Source organism: Muntiacus reevesi, chromosome 11, assembly GCF_963930625.1.
Source record: "Muntiacus reevesi chromosome 11, mMunRee1.1, whole genome shotgun sequence".
Taxonomy (NCBI): Eukaryota; Metazoa; Chordata; class Mammalia; order Artiodactyla; family Cervidae; genus Muntiacus; species Muntiacus reevesi.
The window spans coordinates 21,466,188-21,484,956 of record NC_089259.1 but is presented as its reverse complement, the minus strand read 5'-3'; the positions used below and the strand labels follow the sequence as shown (position 1 = coordinate 21,484,956).

The 18,769-nt window shown below is 43.2% G+C and overlaps 1 protein-coding gene across 2 annotated transcripts in view; it reads right to left on the bottom strand.

Moving 5' to 3' along the window:
* Positions 1 to 1,818: 1,818 nt before the first annotated feature.
* The window catches only part of LHFPL6 (LHFPL tetraspan subfamily member 6), a 227,451-nt gene continuing 210,500 nt past the window's right edge, over positions 1,819 to 18,769 (bottom strand). For both annotated transcript variants that reach the window (XM_065902227.1, XM_065902228.1), the window contains exon 4: positions 1,819 to 2,935. In XM_065902227.1, the coding sequence (XP_065758299.1) occupies positions 2,817 to 2,935 (119 nt within the window). In that variant the 3' untranslated portion in view covers positions 1,819 to 2,816. The remainder of the gene's footprint in view (positions 2,936 to 18,769) is intronic.

Here is an 18,769-nt window from a genome sequence, read left to right as displayed (position 1 = left end):
TAATTCTCAGAAATTTTATCATTATTTCTATTATTAATATTATTATTTCATGAAAGCTGATTTTCATTTGAAAAGAAGTATTAAAATATAAAAATTCTTTAGATTTTTATACAATTCCTAATATATCAGATGCTGCTCATCAAGCCCATCTTGAACCAAAAAAGAAAAAAATTACTAGTCAGAACTGGAGATATAAGCATGTGCCAATTGACTTCATCAAGTCAGAGTGATCAGCTTTTTATTCTAGTGAGGCTCCCTAATGTCTAAAGCCCTGCAGATTACATAAAAATGACAATGCTATCATTAAATCTGCCCAAGAAATTAGACCTTAATGAATTCCATTGAGAACTCCCAATTTGATAATGCGAGCTTAGGAAGTCATAATACTATTCTGACAAGAAGGTGCAGTTAAAGAAATTTGAAAGGCACTAGCAATAGGTGACAATGATGGGCTAATTGAGGAAGCAAAGTGCAATTGTCTCCTCCCGGCAGGAAGCCCCAGAGTGGAGAAGCCCCTGTTCACTGGACAATGAGACACAATCAAACGGCATTCAGCACAGGATGAAATAAGCATCTGAGAGCTGAGTGACTTTTTCCATAGCAACAAAGACACAGAAAGTCCAGAATGTTACTGGCCAGAGCCTTGTATTGTTCTTCCCAGGTAGCATCAGCCCTCACCTTGGATGATTAAAAGTGCCAGAAGCAAGGGTGATATTCAGATATTCAAGTTAAATTGCTCAATATGCATTGAAAGAATAAAAATATACTTACATGTGTAAATAGAATGTTCAATTTCCAACTATGAACCTTATATAATTTGGACACCAATTGAACCAGAAGTTTTAAGGATTTCATGCTTACTCAGCATTGCCTAGTAGAAGAATACCCGTCACCCAATCTTTGCTTTTGAAAGAGTTGGTTCTCTTAGGTGAAAGGGTGCAGATCTTTCACTCTAGTCAAGGATTTAGGCTGGGAATAGGAGGGTAAGAGGATCTGAATTGCCCAGATGCCTGAAAGACATTGCTCCTGGCACAGCAACAGAAAGACAGGTAGCCCCTTACAGAAAGTGGAGGGGCAGCAGCCACTGTCAGCCTGAGACCACTCTGTCGTCATCCACGGAGACTGAGCCATGCATGCCTTGGTTTTCGTTGGCTTCAACCACTTCTAAACATTGCCCAGATTCTCAAACTTCATCTAAAACAGACTTGAAATTGTTCTCTCATAAGGATTTGATCATGATTGAAGTTCAGTGAACAGGCAGTTAGAATTCTGGTGGCAAAGAATTTAGGTCGAAAGCAGGAATTATGTCATACTCACCTTTAATGGTAGCTCAGCTGGTAGAGAATCCACCTGCAATGCAGGAGACCTTGGCTTGATTCTTGGGTTGGGAAGATCCCCTGGAGAAGGGATAGGCTACCCACCCTAGTATTCTTGGGTTTCCCTGGTGATTCAGACGATAAAGGATCCACCTGCAATGCAGGAGACCTGGGTTCAATCCCTGGGTTGGGAAGATCCCCTGGAGAGGGGAATGGCTACCCACTCCAGTAGAATTGCCAGGAGAATGTCATGGACAGATGAGCCTGGCAGGCTACAGCCTATGGGGTCACAGAAAGTTGGACAAGACTGAGCAACTTTCACTTCATCTTTAGTACCTGTGTGCCAAGAAGAATGCCTGGTTGGATGACTAGTGAGTGAATGAACAGGAGGCCTAAAAATAAAATGAAAAATTTACAAAACTGTTGGAGTTGAAAGGCTACCTTTAGGAAATTAAGAAGCAAACCCCGCAACTGAATTATAACACTCTATGACACACAGAGCTATTGATCAAAGAGAGAATTTATTCACAGAGCTTTTCAAATACAAACAAAATAGCACTTTTTACTTTTTACAAAATGAATATTGGAATAAATGTGGTACAGCACAGTACAATAATGGACGAAAGGAAACAAGATCTAATGACTGAAAAATGTCTCTCCTTGCTCTCACGTCTTAAGTGAATTCTCTCCTTTGGTGGACAGAAAGTTGCCCCTTTACTTCGTAAGAATATCACAGCAGAAACTACTCAGAGAAATATTGCATATTTTTGAATAATATTGAAATACAAAGGCTTAATTCTAAAGGTCTGCATAAACACTGAAAACATGTTGAGGGCGTAAAGAGCTTATGCAGGGTATACAAAATACTGATAAAGTGGCTTATTGGTCCATTGATTAGGTTGAATGTATGCTTTATAAAGTGATAATACTGTATTTTAAAAGTGTATTAAAAAGAAAAGAGAGGAGTAATGCACCACTAAACATCTCGTACAGTCTGTGTGACCACTGAAATGTCTGTGTCTGGGTATATGTATTGCATGGGTATGTCTGTATATGCTTGTGTGCTTTCAAAAGTGCCATGACTTACAGGGAACCTTTCTGGGTTACCCTGCTTCCTAACATAATACTGTTTCTACTAGCCCTTTTGATTCTCTGAGTCATCATCCTAAAAAAAAAAAAAAAGACCTTGTTTGCATATATAAGATTTGTGTGTGTATGTATTCTACATCAACAATACTCTGTGGAATAGAAACACCCAACACCCTGCAAAATTTTTAGCCTTTGGTCCATTTTTCTGTATCATTCCATGCTCTACATTTCTTTCGCAAATCTTGCACAACCCTTCCGTGTCGTATAAGGTTTCCGATTCCATTGGGTTTCATTTCATTTGCATCATGTGGTTTAGAAGCGCTCTTCCGCCTTCTGAGAGCAGCTGGATGCTTCGGTCCCCGGGGTCGCTGCGGCCCAGCTTCTCCTGGGTCTGCGCGTGGCGGCCCATTCTCAGTATGGGTACTGCTTCTGCTTCTTGCCGGAGAAGCAAGCCAGCCACGTGCAGAGCAGCATGGCGGCGGCGGCCCCCGCCCCGGTGCAGTAGTAGGCCCAGCCGATTTCACACTTACCTAGGGACACAGGGGAAGGAGAGAAAGCAGGCACAGGTCAGGCTGGTTTTACTGCAGGCTCTGTCATTTCTCCCCAGGTGTGGGCGCCTGGTGTACCAAAGTGAAACTGAAATCCTCCTGAGAAATACAGTCTCCCTTGAATGATAATAAGAGTTGAAAGTTATCTCAAGATGGAAGCAAGCCAGTGTGGTTGTCTGCATTTCAGAGGGACCTCAAGGCCTCTGCCTCCTGCTGGCTAAGGGACAGAAACAAGTTCTCCCCAGCTGCGATGCTCAAGCCCAGGGCTGAAGAAAAGAAGGAATAACAGCCATCAGGATAGGGGAGATGAAGGTATTTTGATTTAAATCACTCAAACTCATATGCATAATGAGGTACCTTAGAAAAAAATTTCAAAATAGAGATACAGTCCTAAATATAGGCTCAGCTTTTGCAAAGGGGCCACTCTAAGGAGGTGATCCATTTGAAAGATAATGTGAGAATGAAAGAATCTACCAAAAAAAAAAAAAAAACCCTCCTGTAACTACTAGGTGATAACAGCAATGCAGGATAGAAAAGTAGATATACACTGATTTCAGACAAGAGCAAAGGAACACAGTCTTTCTTATTTTTCTTTATCATGATAAGGTTCTGTGAAGTTTCTTTGGCTGTAGGAGGCTTAACTCACCCACCTATCTACCTACCCACCCAAGGCCTGCCCTTCCCTGAAAGACTCAAGAATCAGGATAGAGCCTTCAGCACATCCTCCTTGAGCCACCATCTTCCTGAGGCCAATTAACTCCTTGTCTTGATAAGAGTGTGTGTGTCATCCCTAAGAATTGCTATGTTTATGGAGTCTTTCTTATTTGTGTTATAAAATATATAGTCAACTCATCAGACCAACTGTCTATCAGATGAAAATGGGAAGGTACCAAGGTACCAAGGTACCAAGAAGGGGCTTCCCTGGCACTCCAGTGGCTAAGACTCACAGTTCTGCTGCAGGTAGCGCCTGTTCAAGGAACTAAGATCCCACACGCTGTGGGGTGAGGCCAAAAATAAGGGTACTTAGGAAGTGTGCCATTGCTGAAAGTGTTCGTGGATGTTATACAGTACTGCTACTGACCACACATAGATCCTAGTGTATGTGCATGAGCTACACATTTTGTGGTTTAAATTTAGCAACTGGCTAAGATCCAAAATGAGCAACTAACATTCAGTGTGATTTAAAAGAAAATGATTCCTCTATCTCAGATATACAGACTTTCATTTGCTAGGTCATTCATAAGGTAAATCATTATTAAATTAATATGGATTTATTCTGGTATCCTGGATTATGTAGCAATATGGCCAATCCTTAACCTAACTTAAAAATATATATAAATGCATACACCACACACACACACACACACACACACACACACACACACACTCATCTTCTGAGAAACAAAATAATGGTCAAGATCAGTATGCTAAGGTCTAGATGTGTCAATAAAATTTAGACAAATCTAAAGAAACACTAAGTCATCCATCCCTTGATTCTTTATTCCCTTCTTCCCACTTTCTCTCTCTCATTCATCCATTAATTTAACAAATATTTTTTAAGTAACCACTCTGACTAGGACTCATTGGGTGCTAGGAATCTACTTTGGAAAATGATACAGTTCCCAGTATCAAGGAGCCATCATCTCAAGGGAGTATTACTGCTAATGCAGGAGACATAAGAGATGTGGGTTTGATCACTGGGTTGGGAAGATCCCCTGGAGGAGGGCACAGCAACCCACTCCAGTGTTCTTGCCTGGAGAATCCCATGGACAAGGGAGCCTGGCGGGCTACAGTCCCTGGGGTCACAAAGAGTTGGACACGACTGAAACGACTCAGCACACACGCACTCAGACATTTATATGATAACTGTGATATGTGCTTTGAAGACAAAACGTCCAGGATGCTAAGACAGCAAATCATAAGGAACTTTATCCAGTGAGGTTGTGTGACGGAGAGCCTTAAAGCAGAAATGAAATTTAAGCTGAGACCTGGCAGATGAGCAGGGGTTAGCCAAAGAGGAATGTGAGAGGCCAGGGAAGAGTGTATTTGCACCACGGGGATAGGAATGTAATGGAGAATTGTAGGCAAATTTGGGTCTTGTTAAAGTACCGTCTGGGCTTCCCAGGTGACTCAGTGGTAAAGAATCCAACTGCCAACGCAGGATAAGCGGGTTCAATCCCTGGGTTGGGAAGATCCCCTGGAGAAGGAAATGGCAACCCACTCCAGTATTCTTGTCTGGAGAATCCCATGGACAGAGGAGCCTGGCGGGCTACAGACCATGAGGTTGCAAAGAGTTGGACATGACTAAGCAACACTTTTCAAAGTGTTGTTCAAGTAAGAGATGGGGATGCCACTGTTCGTGTAAGCAAGAGATGGGGTTGGGTGTGAGCACCTCCAGAGTTTGAGAGCTAGAAGTCTGAAGACTTCCTCTTCAAATGTTCGTCTAGGCTGGCATACAGAGATGTGAGATATTCAACAATCAGTTAAGTTGCTCAGTCGTGTCCGACTCTTTGCGACCCCATGGACTGCAGCATGCCAGTTGTTGAGATATTCAACATCCATAGGTAAATCTTGAGCGCCCACTCTGTGTGTTGCAATGTTCCAGGAGACCCGGGGGGAACAAAATAGATAGCATCTTTGGTTTCAAACACTTATGTTCTAGCAAGACCGATTGAGTATCACTCACATCAGCTGCACTCTCTTGAAGCCATTCCTTGTATATTCTACACATATGTCGGCTGGAATTCAGTTAACAAAATTAACTAGATATAAGAAGGAATTTTTTCCATGAAACTATCAATGTAAATGTATCTTGAACTTCTCCAAAGAAGAAGAAAGATTTTTCTTCTTCCTGAGCATGAGTCCTTCCATAGTAAAACCTGCATGCTCAATAATAAGAAATTAGCACCGTGTTTTACAGTAATAGAAAAAGTCTTTCTGAGTACATTAGGCTATTAGGAAAGAGCAGCTGTTTAAGTTTATATGCTTTAAACAGCACGGTAGTCCGCGAGTAGTAATGGAAACAAAGGAAAACCAGGAACTAGGGGACTATTTTTCCTTGGCCTCTCCTTTCCCCTGTGGTGGCAATAAATTCTTGTTATTATAGTGCAAACACAAAGCATTTTACTAGAGGGCAAGCTCTGTCTGTGATCCTTTCAGGAAATTAGAGAAGCAAATCCCTTTAAACTTTCCCTTTTGCTCTCTGTAATGCTCCATCAAACAGGACTCCAAGCCCACCGGGTTGGCAAACCGCTGCTTTCAGCAATGGGGGATGCTATTCTCGACAGATAAAATAGAGGTTAATGGGGCAGAAAGCAGCAAACCACAGCCACCTGCACATTCAATGGAGAAGGGTGTCCTGGCTGTGTTCCAGGGCAGCCCAAGGGAGAAAGCGGGTGGAAGAGGTGTGGCTGATTTTTTTAGGGTGCCTCAAATTGGTAGCTCAGTTGGTAAAGAATCCACCTGCAATGCAAGAAACGATTCCTGGGTTGGGAAGATCCGCTGGAGAAGGGATAGGCTACCCACTCCAGTGTTCTTGGGCTTCTCTTGGGGCTCAGCTGGTAAAGAATTTGCCTGCAATGTGGGGGACCTGGGTTCAATCCCTGGGTTGGGACGATCCCCTGGAGAAGGGAAAGGCTACCCACTCCATTATTCTGGCCTAGAGAATTCCATGGACTCTGGAGTCTGTGGGGTCGCAAAGAGTCGGACACAACTGAGTGACTTTTCACTTTCAAATTAGGTTTTAGTGCATCTTCTGTTAGTAAGAGGCAGAAGAAAAGGTACAAAGAACCCAGCCCCGGGACTTCCTTGGTGGTTCAGTGGCTAAGACTCCGTGCTCCCAATGTAGGGAGTCTAGATTCAATTCCTGGTCAGGGAACTAGATCCCACATGTCACAACTGAAAAAATTAAAATAAAATAAAAAGATCCTGCATGCTACAACTAAGACCCACTGAAGCCAAATATATATAAATAGGGAGGCTTTCTTGGTGACTCAGTGGTAAAGAATCCTTCTGCAATGCAGGAGACTCCAGAGACAAGGGTTTGATCCCTGGGTTGGGAAAATCCCCTGGAGAAGAAAATGGCAACCCACTTCAGTATTCTTGCCTGGAAAATTCCATGGACAGAAGAGCCTGGTGGACTACAGTCTGTCCATAGGATCACAAAGAGTCAGACAGGACTAAGTGAATGAGCACAGGACATAGAAATAAATACATAAGTGTAAAAAAATTAACCCGACTTACTACAAATAAAAATGAAATTTCAATGATCAGTTTATCCTCTGAGGAACTGTATTTATTCATTCATTTGTTTGATTACTGTTTTAGTGTCTACCACGTGACTGCCTGTCGGCCCCTATATCCCAGGGCTCAGTATGAGGATGTCTGGAGCACAGGAGACAATCGATACACATTTGTGGATGTCAGACACAATATGAGCGCTGAGAACAGAGATCTGAAATTAGTAATTATATAATAGGGGTTGTGGACAGCCTGTGAAGCAGGTGCCAAACAATTTAGAAGCACCATCTCATGTAACCATTTTTGCCCGTGATGCCTTCAGGAAATTAGAGGAACAAATCTGTCATTCCCATTTTGAAGATGAGGACCCTGTGCTGCATGCAAGATAAGTCAATGGCCCAGTATCTCACATCAGTGATGGAGCTTGAACTTGAACTCCAAAACTTTTTCCTGTGCTCAGATATGTTTCAGGAAGATCCATATCAAAATTTTCCCCAGTTGCCAGATAGTACTTGTCTTTGCCAGAACTTACATGCCATGCAGAAATAAGCTATATGATGCATCTTTGAATTTACCAGTATTCTGAGAAGACTCCATATGCCCATGTCTGCCTGGCACTATTTTAGTTATTAAAGGCTTGCATTTTACAGATCTAGCATTCTCAATTTTGGAGTCAGCGGAACCTATCTGTCACTCTTTTGGTGACCTCATCCCCCTAGGGGTATGAGGGGGAGTGAGATCCAATACATTTACTTGATCAATTCAGATAATTGATTTTCCCTGAGCAATCACTTACCATAAACATGCTTCCAAAGTGGATGTTTTTGACCTGCCCTGGTCTGAGTGTAGCTGAGTAAGGGCTCCAGGTATGGGTCACGTTTGAGCTCCTCTCTGCTTGCAAACTGCTACAGTCTGGCAGAGCCAGACTGGGCCATCCTCATTCAATACCCAGAAACTTTGCCACAGCACCTCCTACTGTGCGCAGTACTGCTCATTTGAACATAAACCAGGATCCTTCAGGCAGGCCTGCAGGCTGACTAAACTCCCTTATGTGCTCGACCTGCCTGGGCTCTGCATTTGAACTTGAGCCTTGTTGGTTTCCAGCTTATTTCTCTCCTTGCCAGATCACTGCTGAGTTCCCAGCCTTGTATATAAGCTAACTGCCTTCATTTATCAAGGCGGGACATCTTTCATCTGTGATATTTTAAACTTTTCAGCAAGTTAAGGTGTCAATGCAAAGTTTGTGTAGAGAAGAAGCAGGCATATTAGATTTCAACCCTTTCGCTGTACAAATAATGAAAGTAGGAAGGTGGGAGGATCAGTAGACAGAGAAAAAAACTTTTGTGTTCTTAAATACCATGGGCAGAAGTTTGAGAGGTCTTTTTCCTCTTGAATAAATTCTTTCCTACCTCTTCCTCTTCAGACCATCTTGTCTACCTATGCATGAAAACCAAGAACAAAAAGAACCTGTCATGGTGCCGATTCTATGTGTTCTTTTGTGAAGTTACCAAACAAAAGTGCTGCCTCCCCCTCAAAAAATAGAGTTTAAACATTTGACCTAACATACAAAAGGTTTGATTCAAACTTTTAATGGAACAAGTAGTTAAAATGACACGTGTGTCTGAAAAGAGAAAAGCAGAACTCAAACTTGATTGCTGGGCAAAAAATGTAAAAGTAAAAAGGCTGAGGGAAGAAAGTTTGTGAGGTGGAGTTCTTCTGAAGGCTCTTGGCTTGTTTCTGTCTGTTTGTGACCAGAGGCAATAACCCATATTGAGGATACAGCCCATCCTAGACACGACTTCAGAGCCCCACTTATACTGTACTTCCTGAGATGTGCTCCAGGGGGCGCTGTCCACAAGAAGATCTCAGGAAAGGGGTTCCCCATGGGTAATTCCCCAAAGAGTAGACAGTGTGGAGGCACCTGCAATGGTAGAACCCGGCCCAGCCGGAAGACTGGGCACGTAGTCTGCACATAGACCACACACACCCACCTTGATGCCTTCGGTCTCCAGAACCGCAGCGCAGTGAACCGACCCAGTCTCTCTCTGTAAGAACTGCTGCTCTGGACCTTAATGAACCAGGCTGACCATATCTTTCTATCTCTCCTGCCCCTTAATTTCTAGGTTTAGGGGACTGGACAGTTGGATTAGAAGTTCTCCTGAGAGTTAAATGATACCCTTTCCCCCCAAACATATAGGATACCTAAGTGTACAAGGGTCTAGAGTTGAACACTGGAGCCACTTCAACATATAAGAGGAGGCAAGAAAACCTTAAAAGACTCCATACCTTCTATGTTTGCCCTGTCTTCTCCAAGGAAGCAACCAGGAATGTACAGAGAATGCAACGCACATGAGTCCATTGGTAAGAGCTGATACACTCAAGCTATGCATTAAAGTATTCTTCATAATCTGCATGCCCAAGGGAGCAGGGACTTGTTTCCTGGAAAAGATATGTATCTGCAAAGTGCTCAAAACAGCATCATGTCTAAGGAGATATGTTACAGTCAATTTTGATAGGAAAATACCAGCCTTGTAAATTACAGCACATCTTCATTCATTCTGTAGTCAGAGTGGGAGTGAGGCAAGGGCTGTCTAGACGAGTATGTGATGGGTAATTGACCGCTGTGTAAGCTCTCTACTCAGACATGAGTTCATGTTTTGTGAGTCTCAGATTTTAGGGGGAAAACCCTTCCTGAGTTACACATTGATTCTATTCTATCCAATGGCATGCAATTCTCTTCTGGATTCCCACAAAGACTTCATTAAAGAGCCATAATTTTAATTTGCTCTGGTGTATCTCTCTTGTCCCCATAGAAATATTTTTAGCTCCACCTTTAGGGTGAGGAGCTGGGGAACAAAGTAAAAAGAGTTCTCGAAGGTACTGTTTACAGCCTCCTATAGAAGCAGTGCTGTGCTATGCTTAGTGGCTTGGGCGTGTCTGACTCTTTGCAACCTCATGGACTGTAGCCCACCAGGCTCCTATGTCCATGGGGATTCTCCAGGCAAGAATACTGGAGTGGGTTGCCATGCCCTACTCCAAGGAAACAGTGCTAGTCATCATCAACCTAGGGATTTACCAGAAAGTACCTTTCGGAAGTTCCACATTTGCACAGATGTTCAAATTCATGAAAAGGCAGAACAGCAGCTGTTCTCAGCATAAGATTCAGTTGTACTGAGCCCAAACTACACACCCAGGGAGAAAAGCTAGTTATTACTAGCTATTATTATTACTAACACTTATGGCAGAAAGTGAATAAGAACTAAAGAGCCTCTTGATGAAAGTGAAAGAGGAGAGTGAAAAAATTGGCTTAAAGCTCAACATTCAGAAAACTAAGATCATGGCATCCGGTCCTATCACTTCATGGCAAATAGATGGGGAAACCGTGGAAACAGTGGCTGACTTTATTTTTCTGGGATCCAAAATCATAGCAGATGGTGATTGCAGCCATGAAATTAAAAGACACTTACTCCTTGGAAGGAAAGTTATGACCAACCTAGACAGCATATTAAAAAGCAGAGACAGTACTTTGCCAACAAAGATCTGTCTAGTCAAGGGTATGGTTTTTCCAGTGGTCATGTATGGATGTGAGAGTTGAACTATAAAGAAAGCTGAGCGCAGAAGAATTGATGCTTTTGAACTGTGGTGTTGGAGAAGACTCCTGAGAGTCCCTTGGACTGCAAGGAGATCCAACCAGTCCATCCGAAAGGAGATCAGTCCTGGGTGTTCATTGGAAGGACTGATGCTGAAGCTGAAACTCCAATACTTTGGCCATGTGGTGCAAAGAGCTGACTCATTGGAAAAGACCCTGATGCTGGGAGGGATTGGGGGCAGGAGGAGAAGGGGACGACAGAGGATGAGATGGCTGGATGGCATCACCAACTCAATGGACATGGGCTTGGGTGGACTCCGGGAGTTGGTGATGGACAGGGAGGCCTGGCGTGCTGCGGTTCATGGGGTCGCAAAGAGTCGGACACAACTGAGTGACTGAACTGAACTGATTATTACTATTATTTTTATTGTTAATACTTCCTGGAATCTTAGTAAGTTCTATCAGAGTGTGTATTTGGACTGTAAGCTTTTTAAAAAATTTTTTTGAGCATCTGGAGATTTTATTTTTCATTTTACTTTTTAAAAGTTGTATTTATTTGTCTGTGCTGGGTCTTCGTTGCTGCGTGCAGGGTTTCTCCAGTTGCGGCGGGCAGAGCCTATTCCAGGCTGCGGTTCACAGGCTTCTCATTGTGGTGGCTTCTCGTGCGCTCCAGAGCTCTTGGGCTTCAGCAGTTGCAGCTCACGGGCTTAGTTGCTCTGTGGCACATGGGATCCTGCCAGATAAGGGGCTGAACCTGTGTCCCCTAGGTTGGCAGGCAGATTCTTAACCACTGGACCACCAGGGAAGCCCTGGAGATTTTAAATACTACTTTAAGGATCCATCAGAGAAACTGGAAGATCTGAGAATGAGACGCCCAGGTGACTGTACTGGGTGTGGCTGCCTGGGAACCAGTGTTTCTTCGCTTCCACTACACCTGAGTTTCAGGGGGTTTCCCTTGTGTACCACACCAGATGTGCTCATCAGATCCACCCAGGGTTCTTCCTCCTAAACTCGACGCTAAGTCAGGGCCTTGCATCATCTTATCTTGAAATCCCTGCCAGAATCACATAACCACGAAAGCAGACGCAGAGACGCCTTGCCTTCACAGCGTCCCTGCAATGCAGAGGTGGAGCAAGAGAAATCAAAATGCCCTGGTGCCTTCGGAAATGTGATTAAACTTCACTTTAAGTGGCAGAAAAGTAGGGAGAGTGGAGCGGCATCTGAATCCTTAAGATCACACCCATCAGATGGACCTCTGTTCCATGGCCCGCCCGGTGAATAGTTTTGTTGCTATACAGTTGTGTGATTTACCCACAAACATGCTGGACGTGTCGTCCAGTCTGGCTAGCAGAGTCTGCTGGCACGGTTGTTGTTAATTCCTGCCCCTTAGCCCCGAATCCATCCTAAAATGTTCCACTAGAGATAACGCCGCCGTGGAGACGATAAGGCGCACACGCTGGCTCTGTACACAGAGTGTGTATTCCTGCTGGTCTCTGTGTCCATGCTGTGAGCTGACACAGAATCCCATCTCCACGTGGGGGTGGCGGAGATAACCAGCGGGCCCTTATTCAGTGTAGGCGATAAAGATGATCCTTTGGTTTCTGTCTGTAGCTGCTATTTATAGAGGCTGAAATTACCTGAAATTCAGCCCCTCTGTCTCACGGCCGGCCCCAAAGAGAGTGTGAAAGGACCCAGGCTCTCTCTAATTGCTGCTTCCCAGCTTGGCCTGTGGCTGCGGCCAATTTTCCAACAGTCCCACGAGAAGAGGTGCTGGCTTCCATCCTAACGGCATTTTTATCTACCCCTCCCCTGTTCGCACCTGTCACGCTTTCATCGGCCACTGAGCAGCCTCTGCATATAGTCTCCGTATCCACTGAAATGGAAATGTGTGGCAACCAGGGCTCTTTGATCTCGGGGAGCTGCCCTCGGTCCAAAAGGTTTCCTTGATGATCGCTCCTTGCTTGTAAGGTAGCCCTTGGGAACGGGCTTAATCCAATTTGGTCAAGCACAACCTTGAGACCCTGGTAAATTACAACCCACCCCCGCTGAAAAAGCAAGAGGGATGGTGAGGCATAGCTACCGTCCAACGACTTCATTTCCAAATTATAATGAAAGCAAGTCTCAGAAGGCAACCTGCCACACATTCAGATGCTTATTAAACAGTTATCAAAAAGCAGGCACAAACCAGCTCACCAACCTGTTCCGAGAGCTAGTTAAATCCTAGCTCCCTATTGTTTTAAGTGACTGGGCTATCATCTTGCACCAAAGAACCAATGGAAGCAAATGCAAGGTTCAGGGAGGGATTCTGTTCCTTCTGCAACAAGTAACCAAAAATCCTCTGAACCAGAGATAAGAAATAGAGTCCGTACGGGTGATCAGACTTTGGCTGACTTTCTTATGGCAGAGTGGATGCGGCAGAGTGTTTTAGGAAAGCTGCTCTCATTGTTTTGTTTTTTAAACTTTTATTTATTTTTGGCTGCATTGGGTCTTCGCTGTGGTGCGTGGGCTTCTCACTGCGGTGGTTTCTCTTGATGTGGAGTATGGGCGCTAGGCGTGTGGGCACAGTAGTTGCGGCTCACAGGCTTAGTTGTTCCGAGGCAGGTGCGATCTTCCTGGATCAGGAACTGAACCCGTGTCCCTCCATTGGCAGGGGGATTCTTAACTACCGGACCACCAGGGAAGCTCTGTTTTCATTATCAAAAATACTAAAATATGTATCCAGGTACTAGTGCATAAACAGGCACTGTCCCCAAGTTCTCCAAGTGCCCCATGGTCCCCTCCCTCCCCCGAGAACCCGAGGGAATCCTAGCCTCATTCCCAGGAATGAAAAGGCCGGTGCTTGGCCAGTCAAGGCCCCTCGGGAGCCTACTGCAGCATTTGTTTTAGTTAGGATTAGTCAGGGCCTATGACATATTGGTTGTTAAATATTTTAGATATCTTTCAGACTTACAATAAGGGCTATGTGCCTAGATGGCTGTTTAAATCCTTTTATGTAAGGACAGAGAGTATCTCTAATTCTTTTAGCCAATCCACAATCTTGAATACCTTTAATTTCACCAATGACAGTCCATTTTTAGCATTATCATGCTCATTAATAAGACACCTATTTCACCACTAAAAATCCATTTCTGACCACGGGTATACTAATAGTGAGGCTTCTTGTGTTGGCCAAGACATGGATAACAAAACGTGTACTACAGTGCTGTATTTAAAATGGATAACCAAGAAGGACCTACTGTGGAGCACAGAGAACTCTGTTCAATGTTGTGTGGCAGCCAGAATGGGGAAGGAGTTTGGGAGAGAATGGATACATGTGTACCTATGTCTGGGTCCGCTTTGTTGTGCACCTGAAACTCTTACGCTGTTAATCAGCTGGTTATACCCCAGTATACTCCAGGGCTTTCCTGGTGGCTCAGACTGTAAAGAATCTGCCTGCAATGCAGGAGACCCAGGTTCGATCCCTGGATTGGGAAGATCCCCTGGAGGAGGGCATGGCCACCCACTCCAGTATTTTTGCCAGGAGAATTCGATGGACAGAGGAGCCTGGCGGGCTACAGTTCATGGGGTCACAAAGAGCTGGACATGACTGAGCAACTAACACTTTCACTTAAAATAAGACGTTTAAATTAAAACAACAACAACACGTATACTAGCATCCCTGAGTTTCCACTCTGGAGCCTGCACCTGAGCTATGACTTCCTGTGACTCACCCACACATCTAATTCCTGAAGTATTTTAAAATGAAGGACAGGCATTATAATAGTGGTGTTAAGAACTTTGAAGAATCTTGAGATTTTACTCACAAGCTAACGAGTTAGCCTGCCACACTTTCACGGATGCTGGCAAAAGCTAGGAGACTCCTGGATCAGTGATGGAGGACTCTATTATCACTCTTAACACAGCAACCGGCATGAGCATCACATCTGAATCTATCTTTTGGCCTCCTACATTCCACAGGGACTGACGCGGTAAACTCAGCACTCCTGTGTCACCATTGAGGAACCCCAAGCTTCAGTCAGTCAGTTCAGTCGCTCAGTCGTGTCCGACTCTTTGAGACCCCATGAACTGCAGCACGCCAGGCCTCCCTGTCCATCACCAACTCCCGGAGTTTACTCACACTCATGCCCATTGAGTCGGTGATGCCATCCAACCATCTCATCCTCTGTCATCCCCTCCTCCTCCTGCCCCCAATCCCTCCCAGCATCAGGGTCTTCTCCAATGAGTCAACTCTTCGCATAAGGTGACCAAAGTACTGGAGTTTCAGCTTCAGCATCAGTCCTTCCAATGAACACCCAGGACTGATCTCCTTTAGGATGGACTGGTTGGATCTCCTTGCAGTCCAAGGGACTCTCAAGAATCTTCTCCAACACCACAGTTCAAAAGCATCAATTTTTCGGTGCTCAGCCTTCTTCACAGTCCAACTCTCACATCCATACATGACTGCTGGAAAAACCATAGCCTTGACCAGATGAACCTTTGTTGGCAAAGTACTGTCTCTGCTTTTTAATATGCTGTCTAGGTTGGTCATAACTTTCCTTCCAAGGAGTAAGTGTCTTTAATTTCATGGCTGCAGTCCCCATCCGCAGTGATTTTGGAGCCCAAAAACATAAAGTCTGACACTGTTTCCACTGTCTCCCCAACTATTTCCCATGAGGTGATGGGACCAGATGCCATGATCTTAGTTTTCTGAATGTTAAGCTTTAAGCTTAGGGATCCCCAATTTTCTATAATAGACCGCAAGTAAATCCACCCGAACTTTGCCCCAGAGGGAGACATTATTACAGGGAACAATAAATAAAACCTGTCTTTTGCTCCAGCAGGAGTCATTATCTTCCAAAACTGCTCACTACAAACATCTTTAAGAACAGGTCAGAACAACATGCTCCCCAGACAAGATGGAAGATTGCTTCCCAAGAGCAGCACTAAAGAATCCCGTGAGAACTCTAAGTGGAAGCGTATTCCATTCCTTAGGAAAGTGGAATGCTCCTTTTCACAGATACAATTTCAAATTAGAATCGAAGTATGGGAGTACTTATTCGCAATAATGTCTACTGCAAGTTGGAAAAGGAAACGGCAGCCTACTCCAGTAATCTCGCCTGGAAAATCCTACGGACAGAGGAGCCTGGTGGGCTATCACCCATGCAGTGGCAAAGAGTCGGACACAACTGAGCACACACACATGGCCCACTGCAAGCAGAGATGTTTCACCTTACGCCCTCTCTCTGGCAAACACTTCTGTAGAGAATGAAATCAAGCCAAAGGAACCAGCTTTGGCTGGTCAAATGGCTTCCCAGCTTCCTGTGGGGATGGGAAGATTGTTGGGAGACTAGGTCTAGAATTCAGGTTTCCAGGCTTTCCAATGTCAGGTTTCCAAATGCTGCTTACCAGCGGTTCTGAGTCTTCTTGCATCAGGAATCCACTTGAATAATGAATAAAAGTTATGAATAGTCTCTCCAGGAGAAAGCACATATGCCCAAGCCTATGACATTTGCACATAATTTCGGTGATGTCACAAATTCCCCGAAGCCTGTTGATGGACTGTGGGCAACTTGAATGGTCTGGAGACCTCAAGTTAAAACTCACTCCCAGAACAAGGGTTAATAGAACACTGAATTCAGTTACCAATGTCATCAAGACATCTGGTTGCTAACCCAGGTACTGTATGTCTCCAGACATCGTGGAGCTGACATCCTCAGCTATCCAAAACATGACCCCAAACCAAGGGGTCCAAAAGAAAAAAAAAAAGAAAACCGATCCAGAATCGGCAAAAATCAGTGATTCAAAGACACACAGTGCACAGAAACAGCGCTGAACTGTGTTTTGTTTTTTTTAAAGCATGGTTCTAAGATGATTTATGATGACTCAACAGAAAAGGACACAAATTAGAAGTGAGGGAATAAGGAGAGAAAGGGGTAATTAATAACTGCAATGAATTATCACTGATAGGGTGACATAAAACTGTTGCAAAACAACTATAAAAAAGCACAGAGAACTCAAAGTTTTTTTCAGTCTTGGTTATTTACTGAAAAGGCAAATCACTCTACACATGTCCTGTTGGGGACGTCTGGGGGATGATTCCATGTGACAGCATAGTGGTTAATGATTTTTTTTCCTTAAATCTTGTTTATGTTTTTTATATCTTTTATACATTAAACTGATGGAAAAGCATATGATACATCCTCAAACTTTTTCAACATGATTAAAACAGGAAATATGTTTGTGTTTAAAGCAAAAGAAAGAACTGATATTTAGTTGTGCATCTTGATGTACGAAGCATCTTTCACTATCCCCATTAATAATTTTAACAGGCAGGTGAAGTAGTATTATCTTCTTTTAGAGACCAAAGAACTGAAGTTCTGAGAGTTTAGAACTCTCCCAGAACTCGCCCAGAATCAAACAACTCTTGAGAAGTGAAACTGAGATTCAAATCCAATCCAAGTTTTCCCTTTAAGGTGAAAATTCATTTATCTGGAGTAACTCATTCATATGGAATTTTCCAAAGAGATCCGACAAATGAGTTTTACCTTACAAATTCTCTATGTTAATTAATTCTTGTCAACATTCTACCAGGCTAAAAATCAGATGAAAAGTCAGAAAAGATAAGCCCTTTGTTTACTTTGTTTTATTTTGGGTTTTACCCTAAAAACATTTTTGAGGGTATTATTAAAAATGCTCACCAATGGACCTTTCTTAACAGGAGACATGTTAAGCCATTTATCTTCTATTTCTATTTTATTTTTTATTACGGAACAACGGTAAAAATGCCCAGGAAGGTCACTAACACATAAGTTTGTGAATTCTCAGTTCTGGGGCAGAAATATTGCTTCTGAGATTAAGAGTCATAATATAAAGATTTGAAAGAACTGTCTTCAAATGTGTATTACATTATCAGAAGGAATTATCTGCTTGGGATGGTGGGGGTCAAGGGGGTAGAATCTTCTTAATTAATAGACTATCACCAAATCCTTAACTATGGGAAAATTTTAATAAATCTACATATGTATTCCAGATGATGTTCATATAGCCTATTTGTCTTAAAGGCACACAGTTCAGGTATATCTACGCTTTGTTGTTATAAAAGGTAACCATTGAAAAAAATGAAGAAAGATCTTTAAAAGAGAGACTAACATATTCTTTGTAATAGTTTGGTGGCCATATCTTATTAGTTCTTAATATCTTGTGGCCACCAAACTATTGGGAAGAATATTTCTCATTTCCCACAGGTTTTCTAAGCAACATTTCTTTTTTTCCATTAGCACTGAATTCCACTGCTACAAATCACAGCAAGTCACTGAATTAGGTTTTTAAAGGGCAATGATACAACAATAGGAAAGATCCTGCTCTAAAACAATGAAACCAAAAAAGGCTTCAGGAAGGAAAGATTTAGAGCAACTTCCTTTTTCATCTACCAGGGTATTTGGTTCTTTAAACTATGACCCTGAACTTGATTACTTTCTAGGAGGTGGTTAAGCCATTAGCCCCTCAGAGGGTAAGGTCATGATTCTCTCCAGGATATCAGCAGCTGAGTGTGTAGAGAAACATGATGGCAACTGCCTTGTTAGTCAAAAATGAGCCGTAAGGTATCTTCCTTTCTATCTTCTCTCTTCCTTCCTTCTCTCTCAGCCTCCCTCTCTTCTTTGAACCATTAAGTAGACAGTAGATACATGACAAGCAGGTAAGGATCCTGTCTATCTAATTCATAATCTTATTCTAAGTATATGGCAAAACTTTGGGTACCTAGAATGTGCTTAATACATACTCGTTGAATAAATACATCTATTGAATACTGCTATGGGCCATCAAACTGACATAGGCAGCAATGTTGCAAAAGTCCTGTCCCAGAGAAACCTACAAAGATGGTTCAGGGAAGCAGAACTGGATCTAGGATTATACAGAATGGGGGTACTTTTTCCCAAACCAGGTCTAGAGGCATTTACAAAGCTCTACTTAAAAGTGGAAATCGTGTATGTGTTAGTCGCTCAGTTGTC